This window comes from Rhinocladiella mackenziei (assembly GCF_000835555.1).
Source record: "Rhinocladiella mackenziei CBS 650.93 unplaced genomic scaffold supercont1.1, whole genome shotgun sequence".
In the NCBI taxonomy this organism is placed as follows: domain Eukaryota; kingdom Fungi; phylum Ascomycota; class Eurotiomycetes; order Chaetothyriales; family Herpotrichiellaceae; genus Rhinocladiella; species Rhinocladiella mackenziei.
In genome coordinates, this window is record NW_013550604.1 from 3938470 (window position 1) to 3958884 (window position 20415).

Genomic DNA, 20415 nt, shown 5'->3' on the forward strand with positions numbered 1-20415 from the left:
CAGAAGGTGCTGGGGATGGAGCATCCCTCGACACTAACGAGCGTGAGCAACCTGGCCGCGGTGCTGAGCGATCAAGGCAAGTACGATGAGGCGGAACAGATACTTCGAGGTGCGGGGGATGGAACATCCGCGACAGTGACGAACATGCACAATCTATGTAGCATGGACCATACAAGCGCAAGGTAGAACTATGGGAAGCTATCAAACTCATAGCAGAGTGTGTGCAACTACGAAGCCGGATCCTAGATGCTAGGGCCTGTCGTCTTCAGCTACGCTGGCTAAGTGGCAAGGTTTGCATTGATATTCAAGCTTACAAGTTTTAACAATCTGAGCCTCAACCTTGTTTGTTATCAGATTCTTTATGAAAGACCGTACTGTAGGGGCAATACCGCAATAAAATATGGTCGTCGATGATTCGTGTTAGAATGGAGCTGACTAATATCCATCAGGGCAGGGTGCTGATTCTATCGTCAGCTTTATCGTCATTACCCGTATATTTCTAACTCCTTATTCACAGCTTTTTTTAATTGTAGCACAATGTTTAGCATGACAGCTGCGTTGCTAGAACTTTGGAGTCTCGCAATATCAAGGCGACTTCACGTCCTTTGGCTTCCACGGTGAAACACGGCTATGCCAAGTCTCGGGCTGGAGACATCTGGCGTCCCGAACGCTTGATCAGGTTGAGGAGGGCTGATAGCAGGACATAGTTCTGGCTTCAGAGGTGTCTGAGGATCCCATCGCGTTCACTATGCGCGTTTGACTTCGGCGAGATTTTTTGCCTCGGGTGTACTGCGGGACGGGGAATGAATGCATCGCTCTTGAGTAAAGTCTCGTATTTAGGGTCAGTTGGTTTAACAACACCGGAACGGTCGAACTGAATGCTGATAAAAGACTGAGCATCTCCGATGGTGTCGAGTCGTCAGAAGGGATTAGGCGTAGATTTGCTTCCGTCAATCAGAAGCCTTTGTCTTCGACACTCGCTCGGTATCCTTTGTGCGCGTCGCACAAGTTGTCGTGGAAAGGTTGTTCCTACGAACACTTTGGGAATCAACCCAGTCTGTAGTTCTTGAGCTTGAAGGGCGTTTCTTCAGCTGTTTGGCGCCGACATGCTTCAAGACTTACACTGCCGTTTAGTAGTTGGAGTGCTGCGTTCGACTTTATTCTCTTCCCCCGAAAAGCTTTCCAGTAATCGAACTGCGCTTCGGTGATGAGCTGAAGCGGACCTCATCGCTGACTGGTAAGACACCGCACTTAAGTTTTCTAGAAGTAGCATGTTCCTCATCTCCAAGGGTAAGAGTAAGTGTCCTTTTCTGTAGCATAGAATGGCCTGTCGCGTCTGCAGTCTATTCGAACTCTCCGTGTCTAGCAAGATTGTAATTAAAGATGAGTTGACGAGAGCCACACCAAAGTTCAGGCTGTAGGGTGGCACAACGGGGAACATTGAGTTACTAGTCTCCGCACTGCTTGATTGGGCTCTTAGGCGCCCGAAAAGGCGCCTCGGCCATGATTTGGGATTCGCCGTGTTTATTGGGCTCATCTGAAACAAATGTTCTCGCCGAGAGGCAGGTGTAGCCGATCGCTGGGGAGCCAGATTGGGCCCCTTGCAGCTCAATGTGCTGCTTAGGGGGTGCTCGGTGATTCTCAGCTAATGGCTCAGTTAAAGCTCCAGGTTAAAGCGGCCTTCGCTCATTCTCTAAGATCAAACCGCATTTGGCGAATAGGTGTTTCGTTCCCGAGTATCACAGCTGAACATATTGCTATATACTGTTCGACGGTATATCATGGGATCCGATCCAAGGACTATCTAAATATCGGGGCCAGCGCCATACACTGTCCCCAGCCCTACCCGGCCACATGGTCCACGGATTGGATCCGATGGCGGTGGTTTTTCATCGAATCTAATCTACGAGCCATTTCGAGTGTGATCAGTGAAGGGCTTGTCTGAGTGGTCCACAGATTGGATCCGATGAAGACTACCGCCATCGGGTCCAATCCATAGACCACGTCGACATCGAGGCTCGTCCGTTACGAACCATCTCGAGTGTGATCAGTAGATCTTGTCTGAGGTGGCCCACAGTCTAGATCCGATGCGTGAGTCATCTCGATATCGAGAACTGGGAGGTCAACTCTTCTGCAGTTGAACTTGTGTGGCTGAAGCTTTTACTGGCTGTGGCGCCCCATCTATGAGTCCGTCAGAGATGGGCTGCAGGAGGGGGGGCTTTTTTTTGTTTGCGTGTATGTAACCATCTGCCTTAGAGTCCATATAACCATTCGACGACTTTAGGCGCATACCAGAGACTGTTTTCTAACGTCTGTACGTCTACAAAATGGCTCTTGAGACATACACGACTGTTTAATTGAATCTATCTGAGCGAGGCGCGAGCTAGAAAAAGGCCACGAAGGTTGCGGTGCACGTGACTAGGCTAGTCCCAATGTGGACTGCCAACATAGGCTTTTCACGACTACTTGCAAAGACGGTGTACACTCTCTCTTACCGTCGTCATGAGAGTACTCCCCTTACGGCGCCAGCCTATGCCTCAATAGAGACCCTTCTTAATGCGAGTAATATATAGAAAGACTTACGGACGACTACGATAGCGTTTAGCCGCAGTGGGGAGGTGGCAAAATAATTTTTGAATTTTGAGCTGCCGGTCCTAATGCTCCGCGTTACCGAAGCTCTCCTGCGCGAACTCAAATGCACCTTTAGCTAGATGTGTACTGCAGTTTCATCAGTTGAGCGCCTTTGCTGTGTGACAGCTTAGCGACCTCTAATATCTTGCAGGCTAGGCGCTCTTACTTTAATTTACTCTTTACAAAGTTGCTTGAGCACACACATGAGCTCGTGGCAGTGTTTACATCTGCATGATCCCCCCAAAAATCCAACTGATCCTGATCGATCGAGAACCGTTCACAGTTTCGAATTTCTAAGTCTTTCACACGCTTAGCGGTCCCTTCCCTCGGCTGCGCATGATGGGCCGCTTAAATTTAACAGCACTCAACGTCCGCAAAACCGCTTTGGCGAAATTCAAGACGAAACAGATCCCATACACTCCAGGATGGACCGATATCATGAGAGACGTTCCTCCAGCGCAGATTCTGATCCGGCAACAGGCCGCTCAGCATCCCTTGACAAAAACACGCACTCGAACTCTCCCTAATGGGAAAACAGAGCAATATACGCAAATAGTGGAACCAAAGAGACCCAAATCCGCCAAGGCCGGGCGTCTATTCTCACCTACACACTTGAAGTACGAGGAGGATGCTTTACGGAGAAGATTTTACAGCGACCACCCATGGGAACTGGCGCGGCCGCGAGTCGTCCTCGAAACATCAGGAGATCAGCACAAGGACGCCGATTGGTCAAAGGGTTTGATACAGCCAGGAATCCCATTGTCCGGCGAGTCCGTTGTGCAAAGACAGCTATGGCTACTTGAGAACGTCCCGGATATCACTGTTCCTCAATCTTATGACATCGCACGAAAGGAGTTCTACACGTTGCGCCGACAACAAGAAACGAGAGACAGAATTGCGGCCGAGGAAGCAAGGCATATGGGCGCAGAATTCGGAAAGACGGCTATCCAAATCGGCATGAAGATTGAGAACGAGGCGTACAACGATTGGGAAGCGTGGGCTCGCCAGGTGATGAACGAGCAGACACAGAGAAATGCTGCATTTGAGGGGACGACGACAGCTGCTGAAGATCAAGCGCTGAGGGAGGCTACCCGGCTCGCCGGAGATGGAATCAAGCCGCCTGGCGTTGGAGCCGCTGTCTTTGCGCAGCAGGCAAAAATGGATTCTCGCACCAACCGGCGGTCTGAAAACCCTGTATAGAGAGCCATACCTGGATGTGTAAGAGATTTTAGAAGATTCAACACGTATTATGGTATCACAATGTAGAATTTTTTGCTTCAGGCAACATCCAATCGCGCAGAACGAGCCTTGAATTTCTTCCCACTGTCAAGCTGGAGACAGCGTCCCACCCCCTCTTGTTACTCCAGCATTTTCTGGATCCTGGTTATCTGCTCCTCCACACTTTGCTTGCTGGTCCCGCCTAGGACGGCCCTCTTTTCCACACTGCTCTCGTAGTCGAATGCGTCCATTACATCGTCACCGAACCGGCTGTCCACACGTTGCAATTGCTGTAGTGTCAGCTTGTCCATTGGCTTACCCTCTTTCTCTGCCAGCGCTACGACTCGGCCACTGATATGATGAGTCTCGCGGAATGGAACGCCCTGGCGGACGAGATAGTCCGCAAGGTCGGTAGCGAGCATGTCCGGAGTCAACGCCGCCCTCATCTTGTCAGGAAAGATTGTCAGGGTTGACAGAACACCGGTGGCAATTTGGACAGAGTCGGCGGACGTCTTGATGCCGTTGAGCATTGGCTCAAATGACTCTTGCAGGTCTTTGTTGTACGTCGAAGGCAGTCCTTTGACGCTCATCATCAGCCCGGCCATGTAGCCAAACACTCGGCCGCTCTTGCCTCGAAGAAGCTCGAGGGAGTCGGGGTTCTTTTTCTGTGGCATCAAACTACTTCCCGTGGAGTATGCGTCGGCCAGTCTAACGAAGCCGAATTCGGCCGTGGAATAAATGATCAAGTCTTCTGCCCAACGAGAAATATGTTGCATCAAGGTAGCCGCCCATTGGAGAGCTTCGATAACAAAATCCCGATCGGCGACAGCAGCCATCGAGTTGTTGATGATTCCTTCAAACCCAAGCTCTTTCGCCATGGCTTCGCGGTCAATACCGAATGGATTTCCCACCAAAGCACCGGAGCCGAGAGGAGAGCGGTTGACTCGTCTGATGACCTCCCTGAGACGCTCGAGGTCGGACGTAAAAACACTGCCGTAACTCAACAGCCAATGAGACCAGCGAATTGGTTGTGCTCGCTGAAGATGGGTGTAGCCAGGCATCAGGGCCGAAATTTCGGATTGGGCTCGTGAAGTAGTGACACGGAGCAGCGCGATGAGATGCTGTTCAATATCTCGCAGCTGATCTCGCAGCCAAAGGCGCATACCAGTGCCGACCTGGTCATTACGGCTTCGACCTGTATGGAGCTTGCCAGCAATGTGAGTGCCAATGATCTCGCCGAGGCGGCGTTCGTTGGCCGTGTGAATGTCCTCGTCAACACCAGGCTTGATCTCAAATTTCGCGTTTTGCCATTCGGACAAGACCTGAGCAAAACCCTTCTCGATGGCCTGGAACTCTTCCTGAGTCAGGATACCGATTTTAGAATTTGCTCGAGCGTATGCGATGCTTCCTCGAATGTCTTGGGCGTAGATGGCTCGGTCGAAGTAGATGGACTCATTGTAGGAGACCATGAGCGGGTCGAGACCACCAGTGAAGCGGCCGCCCCAGAGCATGTTGGCATTTGGTTTAGAGGCCGTCATCTTGTGCTTGGAGTCAGATAACAAGGTGTGCTGGGGATCTTGGGACCGGAGAGGCAAAGAGGACTAGGACTGAATCAAAGCACGAAATCTACTGGGACAATGAGTAATTTCAAGGCATGAAAAATTTATAGTACGTAAATATTGTGTAGTGATGGGGCGCATCATAGGCAAGCTCAAAAACTTTTTCCTGCCATTCTGCTCCCCAGATTTTTTTGCGATAACTGCTTCGTTTTCATTGGTCCACTGCTCCAGGAAATGTCTACTGAGTTTCGGCGTGATGGCGGCCATTTTGGACCTAGCAAAATTCCCCGAGGAAGCTGCGATGAAATCGAAAAATGTAGTCGAAGATGAATTTGCTAGGAAGTAGTACTTCCTTTGATGAAGAAGGAAAAAGAAAGATGCGTGAGAGGAGGGCGCAGGAAACGAACTAGAATAGAAGAGGCTAGGCGGGAGGTGGAGGGCCAAGTTGATAGGGCTAAACGTCACGGCCGCCAAAATTTCATCTCCTTGCTATTGCCTGACTGTTCAGCATTTTCCATTGTATCGAATTCAAACCATCCCGGACCTTGTCGGTAGACGAATGCGTTGAAGTAATCTCCTCAAGCCCGATCTCTTTGCACTTGCCTTCGCAATGTCATTGCCATTTCCCAACAACTACCATCTCCGAACAGTCGCCGAGGCATCTTCCAAAGCGTGTTATGTCTGCTACAAACCCACCGTCAAGGTGCTCATTACACCCGACAATAAGGTAGATCTCTTTTTTTCTGAGCCTAACCATACCAAATTCCGCCACTGAATTTCGAACTGGTCGTGTACCAACCATCTTTGGTAGGACTTTTTCTATGTCTGTGTCTCCCACCTCAGCGATAGGGGGTTTGCTTCGCCCATAGTCGATGCCGAAGCAGAAGCGGCCAAGAAAAAGAAAGAAATGATGGACAGGGAAATCGAAAAAATCAAACAAGAGTACGAAGAGAAGCAGCGAAAGAAGAAGGCGAAGAAGAAGTCCAAAGACGATGACAAAGACAAGAAGAGGGAGGACGACGACGACGACAAGGCTGAGAAGGAAAGGGATGACAAGGTTAGATTGTCAAACATGCGCGTTCTTCCCCGAGTTTACACCCATCCTAGATCAAAGCCATCCAAGCCGGAGCCAGCGCCAACGCCGACGCCAACGAGAGAACCGATGATATCCCGCGTGTCTATGCACTACAGAAGTAAGTCCGAGTGCTGTCTGTCGACTTTCCGGCCCTCAATGACTGGGCTTCCCTAGGAATTTTTATCAAATGAGGCTGGACCGATTGCGAAACTTGGAGCTTGCAAAGAGAAACCAACAGCGAATGAAAGACCCATCATTCTTCCCTACTGCTCCCAAAGGGGATATCGCGTAACTACCCCGGCCAATACCGTCCCTCCATCGTACTCGGATAGCATTCCACTTACCCTTGTATATGCACTTTCGTCGCAGATGCTGAAATCGGTCTTCAAACAGAGCACTAATGTGTTTCTTAAAATCGCGCCGAAAGCTTGGTGCTTGACACTTGCATGTTTCCCAAAGTCGGGCCAACCGTTGGTTGACAAATCACCGAGAATCAACAGTAGAGGTGCTGATGGAGAACTCACCAGCACTCTGCCGGAAAGTTCGTCATTCGTCCTATCTCGAACAATTACTCTGGCTTGGCTGCAGCTGTCAGCACTAAACGCCACGCGTGAGACAGTCCGCCTTTTTGGGACGAGTATCCCGCTCCTCTGTTCGAGATGAACGGAAATACAGCGAAGTACGAAAATATTATGTCGTATGCCGATTGGAGAGTCTCCTGGGAGCGATGTCGACAACACCGTTTCTTCTCTCCTTCGACCTTTACCATGACGACACGTGTTTTCTGTATTGTTTTACTCGGATGGTGCATGAGAACACGAGCTCGCATCGTACATATTTCGTGTTCGACTGGAGAAAGGCGGGAAAATGCATACACGAATTGGTCCCCCTCGATTTCAAAACTAGAAACCCCGCTTTCCTGTACGGCCTCCCGCCCAGACGTCACTATCGCCAATTCTGCCATTTTGGGGAGTTCTATTCGCATGCGTTCGGGCACCGTTGCGAACACGTGCATATACGGTACCATACGGCTCAGATACGGCTTAGTCGGAACGCCTCTGAAAGCCCGCAAACAGCCCCGATCCATCGCGACTCAAAGTATTCTGACCATATCTGGTTGGGCGGCTCACAAAACCAAGTGGGTCAAACCATATTTAGGACCACACGGAACAGAAAAATCAGCCTGTCCCATATCCGTGCACGCTCGCAAGGCTGAAATATGATCGTTTGAAATGATCCGCAACTGGTGTTGTGATTGCATCCGATTGTTCCATCTGCGTCACCATGGGGTCTACCTTGTCTTTACCACTCTGCAGTCATCTTAATCACTTAGCAGAGTTGTCGGGTGAAGATATGCGAACGTGGCCGGTAGACGATCTCTTCCCGACCGGAGTGCCGAGATTATCCCCCGGACTTTCGAACAATCCCCGACACGGGCCCTTTTGGGCATTCAATCCTGCACTCCATCAGGACTTGGGAGGAGTCGACCAGGTCATTCGCACTAAAACGAGGGGAAGAAAAGCGCCATGACACTAATCTCGGGGTGCCCGAAGGAATTCAAAGTCAGAAAACAGGTTGGGGGAGTCCGTTGTTCCCTTCCGGGGCCATCCTTCAAGGTATTGAAACGGGCCGAGCTACCGGACATGGCAAGGGAGTTGAGCTATTCAGCCAATCACCTCTTTCTGCGCAAAGCATGTCAGCTTCGTAGGATTCCGAACGCATGGTGGATCAATTTGTAAAAAGAGTTGGTACATTCTTTAAAGATCACCCTCGAATTGCTGTTGTGGATTCGGCCCGTGACCGTTCTGACGGAAACGTATCGACTGCAAAATTCAAGCTTCTGTATCCGCGAATTAGCGAGACGCCTTACAAGGCTGAGGCCCTTCCTCTTGATAGCAATCCGTCCGGCCGACCGCGGAATTTTCCGTGTACGGGAACGGACTGCACAGCTTATCATCAAAATCATCGTCTTCTTCGACCATCATTTCTTCGTCGCCCCAAGTCTACCCATGGCTATCCTGGTCGTGGAAGGTAAGGAATTCTTCTATGCTCTCAGACTCCGAAGGATTCTCCGAGCATGGCTTGGTTGTCACGGTGGATTGCCTTGGATGACGCAAGGATCTTCCTCGTAAACCTTTGCGCGAGGCGGCTTCGCTCTGAACACCCTGGATGAGTATCGCGACTGGTGTCACGAAGAAAGAGATGGATCCTGGCTGTGGTTTATGCTTTTGGCGGACTTGAGTCACATTCGCCAAAGATCAAAGATTTTTGTCCTGCACCAACCTCGACTTCTACGATCGAGATTGAAGGGTCAGGATCAAGATGCAAGGATTCTAGAGGGACACTCACTAGATGCTCGGAGAAGGATGCATGTAACAGCTAACAGTAAGGCTCGCTGCTGCAAGTCGCGAATATTCTGGATCCGGTTGTCGTTGTCAGTCCCGCATTGTCCACCTGGAATGAAATTAAGAAGGCCCTTCTGACCGAATCGGATACCGTATGTTTCAGAGTGTCGCCTCGTCTCTGGATGACTTCATGGTCGTTATGTTGCCATTTCGAAGGCCTCGAGAATCCGAATGGAGAAGGACTACTTCTAGTGTTGTGATCTTTCGCACACCGCAGGATCAACTCGTCCCAACAATGATTTCGAAGTGGGATCCTTACTCCTGGTGGAAGCCTGAATGAATTTCGAATTCATGATCGCGGGGTGCTTCGCGGCCAGAAGAAATAGGAGTTGCATGAAAAATTGGTCAGATCAGAAGTCCAGCATCGGATGGACTGGACCCCACGCTTATCTCAATTTATTCCGTTGAAGTCTACCCCTCTAGTTCGGAGGAATCTAGCCTCGTGGTCTCATAGCCCCATGCCACAAGCACATCGTATCCCTGGATAGCAAAAACTTCAAAGCTCCAGGGCCACCAAACAAACAGTCACGGCCATAGGCACCTGGTTTGTTCGTATGTCATTCAGCGTGCAAGAAACCTCCCTTTTCGTCATAAATTGCCATTGACTCCCTTCCTCATGCCTGGGGGCAATCTGATTGCATTCTCTGCTGCCAGTCCCGCCCCCGCCTGACCCCGCCCGCCAACGCCAATTCCTTTGCCCTTGGTCGGACTGCGCACCTCATCCACTTTGCTCTTCATTATGCCAAACCCGGGCGTCACCCACCCACCACAACTGCAGCGGAGTCCCTGCCAGGCGAACTTACCGATATTTGCGCCGCATTTGGGGTTTGGGCAGGCCAAGCGTCCGTCAAGCCCACCGTCCGCGAGCACCGGCCTCATCCATGACAATGGGTGCAGGAAGACATGCGCGCATGACTCGTTTGAAGCCTCGGCTGATGGATCCCGGTGAAGGGGTGGTTGGTGTGGGATAATGAAGCTCGACTTGGCGATGAGGCGACGACACTTGCGGCATTTGAGTTCGATCACGGACGAGGCAGAGGTTGTAGATGACGGAGACGAGGTTGAGATGCCCGGGTCTGTGATTTCAGGGTCGTTTGCGTTTGCATTGGCGTCGGCCTCGAGGCTGAGATCCTGCATCGCGGTCCCGATTGAGCCGATCGTACTGTTTGCCTGATCAGCCTCTTTATCGGCGTCATCATCGTCTTCCTCGTCCCGGAAACTGATGTCTGCCATCTCGGGCGCGCGGTTCCCGCTCAATGCGTCCATCACGCTGAGCGAATTCACCCATCGCCGGTAGATCTTGTGCGATTCCAGCTGCTCCTGTGTCGTCGGGCAGCCCATCGCCTCGTACATACGCAATTGCTTGATGAAGCCTGAGTTGGGTTCGACTTGGGGCCGGCATTGGCGTACGAGCGCAAGCGCCGTGTCGACGGTCAGTGGTGTCGGGGGCAATGAGATCATTTCCGGCATCGTCGACGAGTCGGATTCTGCTGATGTTGGGGGTTTGGCTGACGATTGCGAGTTAGGGTGAGGCCGTCGAATGCTCTGTGGTTGGCGCGAGATCCACATAAGATACGCTACTACGATGGTTGCGGAGCGGGATACGCCCATTGCACTGTCAGACTTTCGTCAGCGTTGACTTGGGCCAAAGAGAATGTGACCGATTTCCTGTAAAGGGGGCAGTAACGAAAATCCTAAGAGCCATATCCACTTAGGCTAGAGAGCTTGGAGAAAAAGTCATCTGGCCGACGTTGCACGAATATCTCCACGCTGAAGCTTCAATGCTGAATAGGGAATCCTGTTTCTGAGTGGGTGTCTTTCGGTCTCGGCGACGGAAAGCTCCCCCCTTGCGAGAAGCCTTGTCCTAAGCCTAACCAGGAACGGCGTGTAGTCACGTGATTCGCAGTCTCACGTGAGGAATACTTTTCCCTTTGTAGTAGTTGCTTGAAATTGAACACGTATGCAGAGCTGGTCTCTTTCACATGACTCAACCCTGCAACGGACCAGGCATTCTCGGTTTTGATCCAAAGTGGCGGTAAAGGACTAGGTCCTAAAGTGGCGAAAACCAAGTGCAAATCTTTGAATCCAGCCAAGCCGCCAGGGCAAATCGCATCCATCAATTGAACTTTTCGTTCCCCTGGCCGCGTGTCCAATGCCAGCATTTTCCCTGGATTACCTTTTGGAAGACAAAAGTACGGTCGGACACTCCGAGCTGCATGATAGCGATGCCTCAGGAGATGTGGGCAGGTTTTGATTGATGATTTGTTTGGCGGTCGTGGCAACAACGTGTGCGGCACAACTCAGTCCAATGACAGCTCTCTGGAATGACATGGGCATGAAAACAGTGGCAACGCAGACCGGGGACTCAGCTTAGAAGACCATGTCCAGGCAGATAGCAGCGCCGCAAGATGGCAGAAAGATGTTGGGAGGCTCGGAAGTGGAAAGGGAAAAATTAAAAGGCAGACGATGCTTGGGACCTACCAATGAACGAGAACCCCACTCTCTCGAGATATACCGTCGGGATCTTGGAGCGGGCCATCACGACTGGAAGATGGGCTGCCAGCCCAGTAATTCAGACCTTCATGAATGAAGGCATTGCTGCGAGGAAAGTAGGCCAGAATATTAGATTCTTGAACATCATCGAGAGGGATGCGGAGATGTTGAAATCCACGAAGCGGAGCCCATCCCTGAGGGAATTTCCAGTCCACGACTGAAACAATATGGGTGATGTTGGAACCCTGAAGGGCCTTCGGACGACGCAAGGCTTGAAATCTGAAAACGTGTTCAGGGTCAGCATACGGAGTCAAGAGGGATCCTGTTTTATGTCCGCCAGTTTGGAAAACCACAAAAATAATAAATTGATGACCAAGACAAGTCATGCGGAAATCCAGTGAGAGGCCTCCCATGGATCAAATTTCGAGCGAGAAGGACGTGGAGCAAAGCACTTACCCGTCAATATACAGGTTGTAACCAGGACACTTGCTGGATAAAGTTGGGTTATCCATGCTGCTTTCGATGATAGTGCAGGGTGGGTTTTGGTTGTGAAACAAACCTAGGGGGTTAACGGCCGGGGCGCGAGGTTCGGGCTGGTTCGTGAGCCACCGCACAACACAACGGCGGTGAAGACAACTCCGCAGAGTTGCAGTTGTGGTGGGTTGGAGGGTGTTCCTTCTTCTTCGACGCCCGTTTCCCCCCTGTCTCTTGTCTGTTCCCAACAGAGATCGGTCTTGTTGAAAGGTAATGAAAGGACGGCGTTTGGTCAAAGAGAAGAATCGGCGGCAAATCAAATTTCAATAGCCTCGGCGAGTGCCAAGAAAAACTTCGTAACCGCTACAACTCCGTACAAACACTGACGGGAGAGTCGCTTACCGTGTCAAATCATTTACCTTTGCAACACAAAGGCTGCCCATACAAAAATCAGTCCTTGAAGGTCAGTGATGTTTTACCGCAACTTTATCCGGCGTCTACCGAGGTTCAACTCGCTGTCACGAGCATCAACGATTAAAAGAGTTCCAAATGACATATTTTCATCTCTTAATTCAAGTGAACAGACCATCACCGAACGCCAGATGGCCGGAAGCTAACGGAACCACGATATCTGTCAAGAAAAGTAGACTGTGAAGAGTTACTCATCTCCTACCCAGCTGGGGATACAGGTCTTCTAACTGGGAACCGTGTCCGTACCACTGGTTGTGCTCCTGGCTCTCCATCCTCTCCCCCCTGCAAGTGCAAAAAAAAAAGATCGCCTCTCGTCTGGTGGGTTGTGAAGTTTCTGGAAAAAGGATGCTTGTGGGCCAGTACAATGGCTTCATCACCACAACTCTGCTTAATATTGGTTTACTAATTTCAAGCAAGACAGGACATCTTTCGGGGACTGATCTTGGGACAACTGCGTCACACTAACCTAATACATCTCAAACTCCCAGCACTCAATTCCTATGGACATGACCCATACGCTCGGATGTATGGCTCTCTCTGGTCTCTTGCTCCGGCACCAAATGGCCAAATCCGTCGAGATGTCACGAATACCTTAGGGTCAACTGCCGCCGAAGCCCCTGTACCTTCCATTCTGGTTCCATGTTCAGACCTTCTCCCGGGCGACCCAATTCCTCCTTTGGGCCAGGAGTAGCAGCATCTTTCAGAGTCATGCATCTCCGACCAATCGCATGGGGATTTTTCCAACAGCCTTGTGTGGTCAAAGCCTCGAACGCAACGAACTCCCCTGCCCGTCATCCCACCTAATTGAAAATCTGAAACTCGGGCCTCCTTCTCGCCCCCTCGTAGTCCATCAATCAAAAACCCGAATGTCACTGTGCAAACGTCTTCCCGAACTCCTGGAGACGAGACGTTCGATGCTTGATCACAAGAGAAGCAATCAATCCAATCCATTCATTCTCCCCAAAACTCCCTTGAATCCTTGAGACTTTCTGAAGAATGAGAGGAAGAATAGCCCCAATTGCACATCACATTCCCCTCGTATTTCGCCCTTTCCGAAGAGAACTCATCATTGGATACAGAACAGGGGAAGCCCTGAGTGAAGAAGAATACATCCAAGACAAAATAATTCGAATCTCGGTCAAAGGGGCGCTCGTCCCCATTTCTCTTCTTCTAACCTAACGGAAGGATGGAACCCCTTGACCAATCAGGGCACCATCTAACGGCTTGGATTTGAACTGTGGCCAATGACAAACGGCCAGCGACTGGTAGGGCGAAGCAATTCCCATGTCTTTCACCAAAACTCAGCTGCAGAAGCGCCCAACATCCGAGAGTTTTTCCGGATTGGCAGTTCCCAGAGCGCCGCGGAGTGATTCCGTTTGGGCGGTCAAAAATTCGGTCAAGTGAGCTAGTCATGGGATGCACGCTTGATCAATATTGACATAGTAGACGTAGAACAAACTTCGATGTCGAGCTTTTGCCGATTTGCCGTTGAGGGCCTTCCCCAGCTCCTTGAGAGCGCATTCCGTCTATGACCCTGTGCCACCGGGGCCAGAAGACGTTTATGGGATTACAGACTAGCTGTCTATGGTGAATGCTCAGCGTGTGCACGGACAGTGCCAGGCTCAACGCACAATTTATCCACCAGCCGTTTCCACAGGTCCAAGTTAAGCTCTGGAACGAGAAGATCGATGCTACCTCACAGCAAACGCTTTCCCAAAGAGGTCCGTTCAAAAAGGAAGCTTCTGCCAGCTAGGGAGATGTTCTACCACGGTACTTTGCATCGTGCCAGCTGGACACGCGAGACCAACAACTGATCTATTTTGTTTCCTGCCAATGGGCTCCGCTTTCTCGAGTTTTTGACATAAGTCACAAGGGCTCAATCCAGGCGAATAAAAAATAAGGGTAGAGTTGATGGGTGGATGGGGGGGTCGTTCTTCTGGTAAGATGATGATGTCGTCTCCATGTCATGGTCCCCGAGTGGCATACAATGTCTGCGAATCATCCCGCATCTATCAGCTCGCCTCACACCCCATGCCGGTCTGATGTAAAGGTACGAAAATGGCCGTCCCGCGGTTTCATAGGGCTAAGCCAACGCCTGCAAGACCCAGTAGGTCCCGCGCCCAGTGTCGTACTTAGGGCAGGCGGGAGGGCGGGGCACCCGGCAGCTTGACAAGGATGTGCTGCATCCTTCCCCTAGGGCTTTGGCTCCCTGTCCGGTGTTCACTGACTAGTTTCCAAGCCCCTTTGCCCTACAAGCTCGGGGAGCGGCGATCACTAAACCCCAGCCCCGTGTTTCTTTAGCCGCCACACGGACAAAGAACGAACATATGGGGCTTGTTGCCGAGGGAGAATGGTAAGGTCAGGATGTCTCTGACGGATAATTATTTCCTGGGTTCACCAGGGCAGGGTCTGTGTGAAGTTTATCATCCGCTGGACAAAGAGTGGGAAGGGTAATGGTTCGCTGACTCGTAGGTTTAGGCTGTCCCGTCACAGTCCGAGAGACCGAGAGGCCGAGGGAGTGATGGGGATGAGATGTACTGTAAGAGAGCCCTCGTAACTCTGTATGGGGGGAGGATGAACATGGTCATGACAAGATCGCAGTCGCCTCTCGACAAAGGCCAAGGCCCGAGGCTCCATCAGGATTTAGGTCAAAAGTGGCCAAAAAGTTGACTTGACAGGGCCTGCTTTCTAGAGTGTGTAGAGGAATGGATGGAGTCATACAGAATGTGCTTTAGTAGGCTGAGGCAAGGCGTTCTCTCTGCACTATTCTGTTTAGTATCACCGCATGACGATGGAGGTGCTTAGGCTCCACCCAGTACCAACGAAGTTACTGTCCCTCGGGCGCGGCAAAAGCCTTTTGTCGCACGCTAAAAGCCACGCCGATCGGTCTAGTGAACCCTTTCGTAGGGCTGACCGACTCATCGCAGATTGTCCAGGACTGAAGGGCCCAGGGCCACCTGCACGCGCGTGGCGTGTAAAAAGCTTGCAGCGTACAGCGCAAACTGTGCAAGAGTTGTGGATCCGGGCCGGGTCTTGATGCTCCGTATTGCCATCGTCGTCCCCAGCGGACGCTAGCTTGGAAGCTGGGAGCTGGACTGGACTTGTCTAGTTGTAGCAGTACACTGTGGCAGCTACCCCCGTTGGCATGCGGCCAATGCTCCCACGGGCCAGGACACCGGGACCGTGCCCGCTTCCACTAAAGTCCAACTCCCTGGGGCTCTCGTCTCTTGCGTCTTTGGTCTTGTTTGCCTGCCTCTACACACAGGGGGGGCAGTCCAGACTGGCAAAACGCCAAAAAGAAAGAAGGGCAGCGTGCAGCTCTGCAGGCCCGCCATTACCTACCGAGTAAAGTATCCCACGGGCATCTGGAGTCTACGATCCATTCCATCTGCACCTGCACTACCCTCACCTCACTTTTTCGTCACTGCAGCATGTCTACTACCACCACTACCGTTCGTACGACTCATTCTTCTACTGCTTTGTTGCTCGCCTGAATCTTGGTCGCCAGGGCTTCCCAGCAACCCCTCCTAGAACGGAACCCTCATATCTGTGAAGACCTCCTCTGACTGGTCCTCACTCCTCTACTTTCCAATTTGTTTCTGGCCGACTTGATAGATTTGACTCTACATCCTGTCCTTACCGCCTGACCTTATACCGCCTCGAAGTGTTCACCACCAATCGACTACCTCATTTGCTCCCTACCCCTTCGCCACGACCGTTTGAACGACCCATCGGCTGGCAAGCCTAGGCGATCGACCTCCTTGTGCGCCTCGAGAGGGAGGGAAAAAAATAAAAAAAAAATAAAAAAAGGGAAAAGGAACCGACCCAGATATCAAGCAAACTCTACGTCAGCTGAATCGTGCCGAACAAAAAAGCATACGCAATATTTGGCAGCCGCAAAGTAGTTGCATGCTCTTGCCACCGTCAAATTCCAGCTTCGGGCTCCATTAGTTATAACACTCGCCCCAGAATCGCCTCCCAATTTTCCGATGTTGCAGTGACGCTGAAACAAAACATGGATAACCGTAGGACTCCCGCCGCTGCGGTGCGGATACCCTCTTACAGAGATGGTGCTGCCACATCTCGATCTACTTCTCGGCTCAATTCGCAGACCTTTGACGACTCCCTTCGACCTCGAGAAGCGATGGTTATACCTGGCGCCCGCTTTGATGACACACCGCCGCCCTTACCACCCCCTCGATACAATGAAGAGTTGGCTCAAGGAATAGACGTTGCCTGGAATTGGGGTAACAGCGATCCATTCAACACCACCGGACGATTGGCCCCTATCAATCCGGGCTCCAGCTTGTACGGCGGCTACATGAAGTCGAGAAGGAATTCGGGACATTCTCGCAACCCGCCGGATATGGACCTGGATGACGACTATCCGCGCAGAGGCAGCAATGTTTTGACAGTCAGGTCGCCGCCGCAGGCTGAGATCTCAATGGGTGGACACGTTCCGACCTTAATCCGGAAGCCGCCTTCGCCAGGCCCGGCAAATCAGAGGTTAGTCAGCTGCGGTGTGGTACATTTTTGCGGTGTTGAATTTTTCTTTTTTTTTTTTTTAATGTCCTGTTCACGGCTATTGCAGCATCGTATCGCCGGGTACCGATCCTCTGACATTTGTTGAAATTTTGGGGAGGGTCCTGCGTCGTGGGGGCTGAATTTCCCCCCCGGTTAGCTGCAGCCGCCCTTCTCTGGCACTGGACAGAACGTATGCTGATAACCCATTTCTATTTTAGATTACACGGCGAAATGCCCTTGGCACAACAGAATTTCAACCGCTCGTCGCAAGCATACGACCAACGCGTATTGTCCAAAATTGGGAAACCCAGCTCGCCACCGCGACATCAGCGATCAGGCTCGTCAGAATCCACGTCTTATGCTCCGAAACCTTGCCTGCAAACCAAAGAGCCCAAAGTCTTGCTACCGTCGACCAATGAGCTTCCGTCGGCGTCATTCGATCCGATTTCCAGATGGATCACTAGTCCAGTCTCAGCAGGCGTATCACCCGGATCGCGTCCTGGTTGGCGCGAGTACAATATGAATCATCGAAGTCCTTCCATGGACAGTGCTGCCACTTCGTTGGTACTCGACCCTGAGTTGTTCGTTCAGCCTCGACCCAGCGGGTTGCCTTCCACCAGCGGCTCTGTTCTCGGGAACGATGATGTGGCCAGTTTTGCCAGCCGCTCGCATCGCGGCAGCTATGATCACGGCTTCTTTGCAGAAACAGAATCCGATTTTACTGGCGATGAAGGCAGCGCATTCCGCAACTTGAATCTCAGCGACTCGCAACAGCAGATGGGACGACGATCTCCTAAGCAGGGCATGAAGCGGCGGGCCCGGTCACCTCCTTCGTCCGATGTGGCTCGGGACGACAAATCCCCGTCACGTGGCGCCTCATCAACCGAATTGTTATTCCAAAAAGTCCACACGACCGTGTCCGCGCAGTCGGGATCAGTCTCGTCCACGTCGTCGAGTGTGAGGCAGAATTCTTATGCATCCTCCATCGCCCTTTCGGTGGCCGGCAGTAGTATGACCAGCATCTCTTCCTTCGACAAACAGTCACCGCTAGACCCTTCGCAGCCTGCATATATAGCCTCGGCCCAGCCTGTTTCTAGCCCTGCCACGTCAATCGCACCGTCCAGAACGCAACCGACTCAATCTCCGCTCGATACAAAATCTCCCATCCGGAAAATGTCTATCCAAGCAGCCATGAACGACTCTCGACTCCCACTCCCGCCAGCCACGCGCATCGGCAACTACTTTATATGCGAGTGTTGTCCCAAAAAGCCCAAGAAATTTGATACTCTGGACGATTTGAGGTAAGTCTACAAGACTAGGTTTGCTGGCGCCCCACCCCAGTCTGCTTCGGCCTTATCATCTCGTCCTGCGCCGTGCAATCACTGATTTTTCTTTCCAGATCCCATCAAATGGAAAAACAATACTCGTGTCAATACTGCCACAATCGCTTCAAAAACAAAAATGAAGCGGAGCGCCACCAAAATTCCTTACATCTCCGACGCCATTCTTGGTCCTGCGCAGCCATAACCAGCTATCAGGCAGCTTTTCATCCTTCCTCCCCGCCTGCAGTGGCTGGACCAGGAGGGCCTCAGTCCGATGCGTGCGGCTTCTGCGGAGAGGAATTCCCAAATTTCCCCCAGCCCGACTGGGATCGCCGGATCGAACACCTCACCAACGTCCACAAATTTGGAGAATGCAACCAGGCAAAGAAATTCTACCGAGCCGATCACTTCAGACAACATCTTAAACACAGTCACGCTGGGCAGAGTGGGAAGTGGACCAACATGCTGGAAAATGTCTGTCTGCGAGAAGAATTCCCGCAGGACCCTGCCGGTGTGTCGCCAACCGGAAGCGAATCAAGTCCAGGACGAGGTCCCAGCAGTCTTCCCGACCCACCTATGGGAGGCGCCACGATCAACGAATCTCAAAATGAGACGTGAAAAGCAACCTCCTTTGGGTCGGAAATCGGCTTGAAACCTTCCAATCTGCGTGGATATTGAGGAGAAGTTGAGGGTCACAGCTGATATCTACGGGCTGGCGGGAGGACCCGAGGCGAAGGATAACTTTCCTAACCCACTCGAGAAATTATATGGTCGCTCTCGAACCCCGCCATCCTTTTTGCTAGAGTTGCCTGTCCGGAATGCCGTGCCAACGGTTGCCAAAAGACTAGTTCTGCAAGTTGGCTGCAGAAATCCGACATGTCGATTCCTGCTGTACCGCCTTGATTTGTCCCTAGTTATCATAGGGGTGCATTGAAATGCTGAAAGAACAGGGTCCCTATTCGGTCATCGTCTGTTCTCCATGTCGTATTTTAAGTGCCTCCAAATCGACCTGGCGTCTTTGATTGCCAATGTCAATCCCATGCATGACGACGTTACTACCCACAGTCACACCGAAGGCTCTGCACGAACAAAGATCTGAAGAGCCAATGAGCTTGTTCAGGCCATTTCTTGTCCATGACGGAACAGCCATGTCCAGTTTTGATGATACATCACTTGACGTCAGAGTGTTGTACAAGACGGTGATGCTAAACACCTCTCTGTCTGAATAGCTACGAGCACAGTAATATTCACGCATCATTCACTCTTGTTGTCAAACCTCTTCAATCACACGTGTCTCATGCCAAAAGGAGCGGCTCTTTGGTCCACGCACTCCGACAGTCGCCCATGAACCAACTATCTTATTCCCGAAGGCGGGGGATAAGCGCCCTTGCCCATACTAGGAGTTCTTTTTGAGGTGGGTGGGTGGAGATTGGAAATACTTTTGTCGTGGGCTCTCGCCGACCTTCTCTCCTCCTCAAAATAAAGGGCAGGTGGTCACCAATATGCACTGGACCTATCATTTCTTGGGAATACCGTGTCAGTATTGGTCATTGACGTGCGGAAAAATTCTCAATTGGACCAGGGAATCGGAGCCTTGGAACGGGTGTGGGTAAACTTGGTGTGCTGGTCAATTGTCTCGAATAGACCAAGGTTCATGCCTGTCTAGAGTCAAGAGGAGGTGGAGAAAGAAAGGAGAGATGGGAGCGTTCTGGAGCTCGAGGGCTGCTCCCCATTTCCCACCGAGCCAGCGCCAACGACTCGATAGTCTTTGCTGAACTAGTTAAAATCCGCAAACGACCTATTGAATCACGCCACGCCCCCAACGAGCGAACAAACGAGAGTGTTTGATCTGAATACATTTTCTGTCACCGAGGACGGTCCACCGATCCCTTGATTGGTTCTCGTTCTCGACTGTTCTGCTGTGGCTCATCCATCTGGTCAAACCCTGGAGGATGAAAATTGAAAAGCAGCAGGTAAAATATCCTGCTGACGACATGGCATTGACGACCCCTCACCCGGTTTCTTAGTGCTTACCTTGCGGCCGCACCGCAACCTTTCCAGGAAGGGGACCTCTGAAACTGGAGGCCCTGGTTTGATTCGACTGGATTGAGATCGATCAACAGAGCGGACTAGGTACGGATCGGAAAGTAACCAGCATTTGAGAACTCGCCGGCCTTCTCGGCACTCGACAATACCCCCCTGGAGATGATTTGAGGGGGCGTGGCCGAAGGATTCTTGTCCCG

General features: G+C 51.5%; 6 protein-coding genes across 6 annotated transcripts in view; 4 read left to right on the plus strand and 2 right to left on the minus strand.

The window, feature by feature from the left end:
* Positions 1-323, plus strand: part of Z518_01394 (uncharacterized protein) — a gene marked incomplete at both ends in the record, with an annotated part of 4077 nt that extends 3754 nt beyond the window's left edge. The window contains one exon of the mRNA XM_013421994.1: positions 162-323. Coding sequence (XP_013277448.1) covers positions 162-323 — 162 coding nt within the window. The remainder of the gene's footprint in view (positions 1-161) is intronic.
* Positions 324-2970: 2647 nt separating this feature from the next.
* Z518_01395 (uncharacterized protein) lies at positions 2971-3831 on the plus strand (the record flags this gene model as incomplete). Its single annotated transcript, XM_013421995.1, has 1 exon — positions 2971-3831. The coding sequence occupies one exon, from the start codon at positions 2971-2973 to the stop codon at positions 3829-3831; it is 861 nt and encodes a 286-aa protein (XP_013277449.1).
* Positions 3832-3989: 158 nt separating this feature from the next.
* Positions 3990-5387, minus strand: Z518_01396 (argininosuccinate lyase; the record flags this gene model as incomplete). Its single annotated transcript, XM_013421996.1, has 1 exon — positions 3990-5387. The coding sequence occupies one exon, from the start codon at positions 5385-5387 to the stop codon at positions 3990-3992; it is 1398 nt and encodes a 465-aa protein (XP_013277450.1).
* Positions 5388-6018: 631 nt separating this feature from the next.
* Positions 6019-6775, plus strand: Z518_01397 (uncharacterized protein; the record flags this gene model as incomplete). The annotated part of the gene is made up of 4 exons (XM_013421997.1): positions 6019-6135; positions 6220-6465; positions 6516-6601; positions 6658-6775. 4 exons carry the CDS (start codon positions 6019-6021, stop codon positions 6773-6775), a joined length of 567 nt encoding a protein of 188 aa, XP_013277451.1.
* Positions 6776-9476: 2701 nt separating this feature from the next.
* On the minus strand, positions 9477-11893 carry Z518_01398 (uncharacterized protein; the record flags this gene model as incomplete). Its single annotated transcript, XM_013421998.1, has 3 exons — positions 9477-10503; positions 11370-11660; positions 11838-11893. The coding sequence occupies 3 exons, from the start codon at positions 11891-11893 to the stop codon at positions 9477-9479; spliced, it is 1374 nt and encodes a 457-aa protein (XP_013277452.1).
* A 4448-nt stretch (positions 11894-16341) lies between these two features.
* Positions 16342-18790, plus strand: Z518_01399 (uncharacterized protein; the record flags this gene model as incomplete). Its single annotated transcript, XM_013421999.1, has 3 exons — positions 16342-16832; positions 17069-18151; positions 18250-18790. 3 exons carry the CDS (start codon positions 16342-16344, stop codon positions 18788-18790), a joined length of 2115 nt encoding a protein of 704 aa, XP_013277453.1.
* Positions 18791-20415: the final 1625 nt, after the last annotated feature.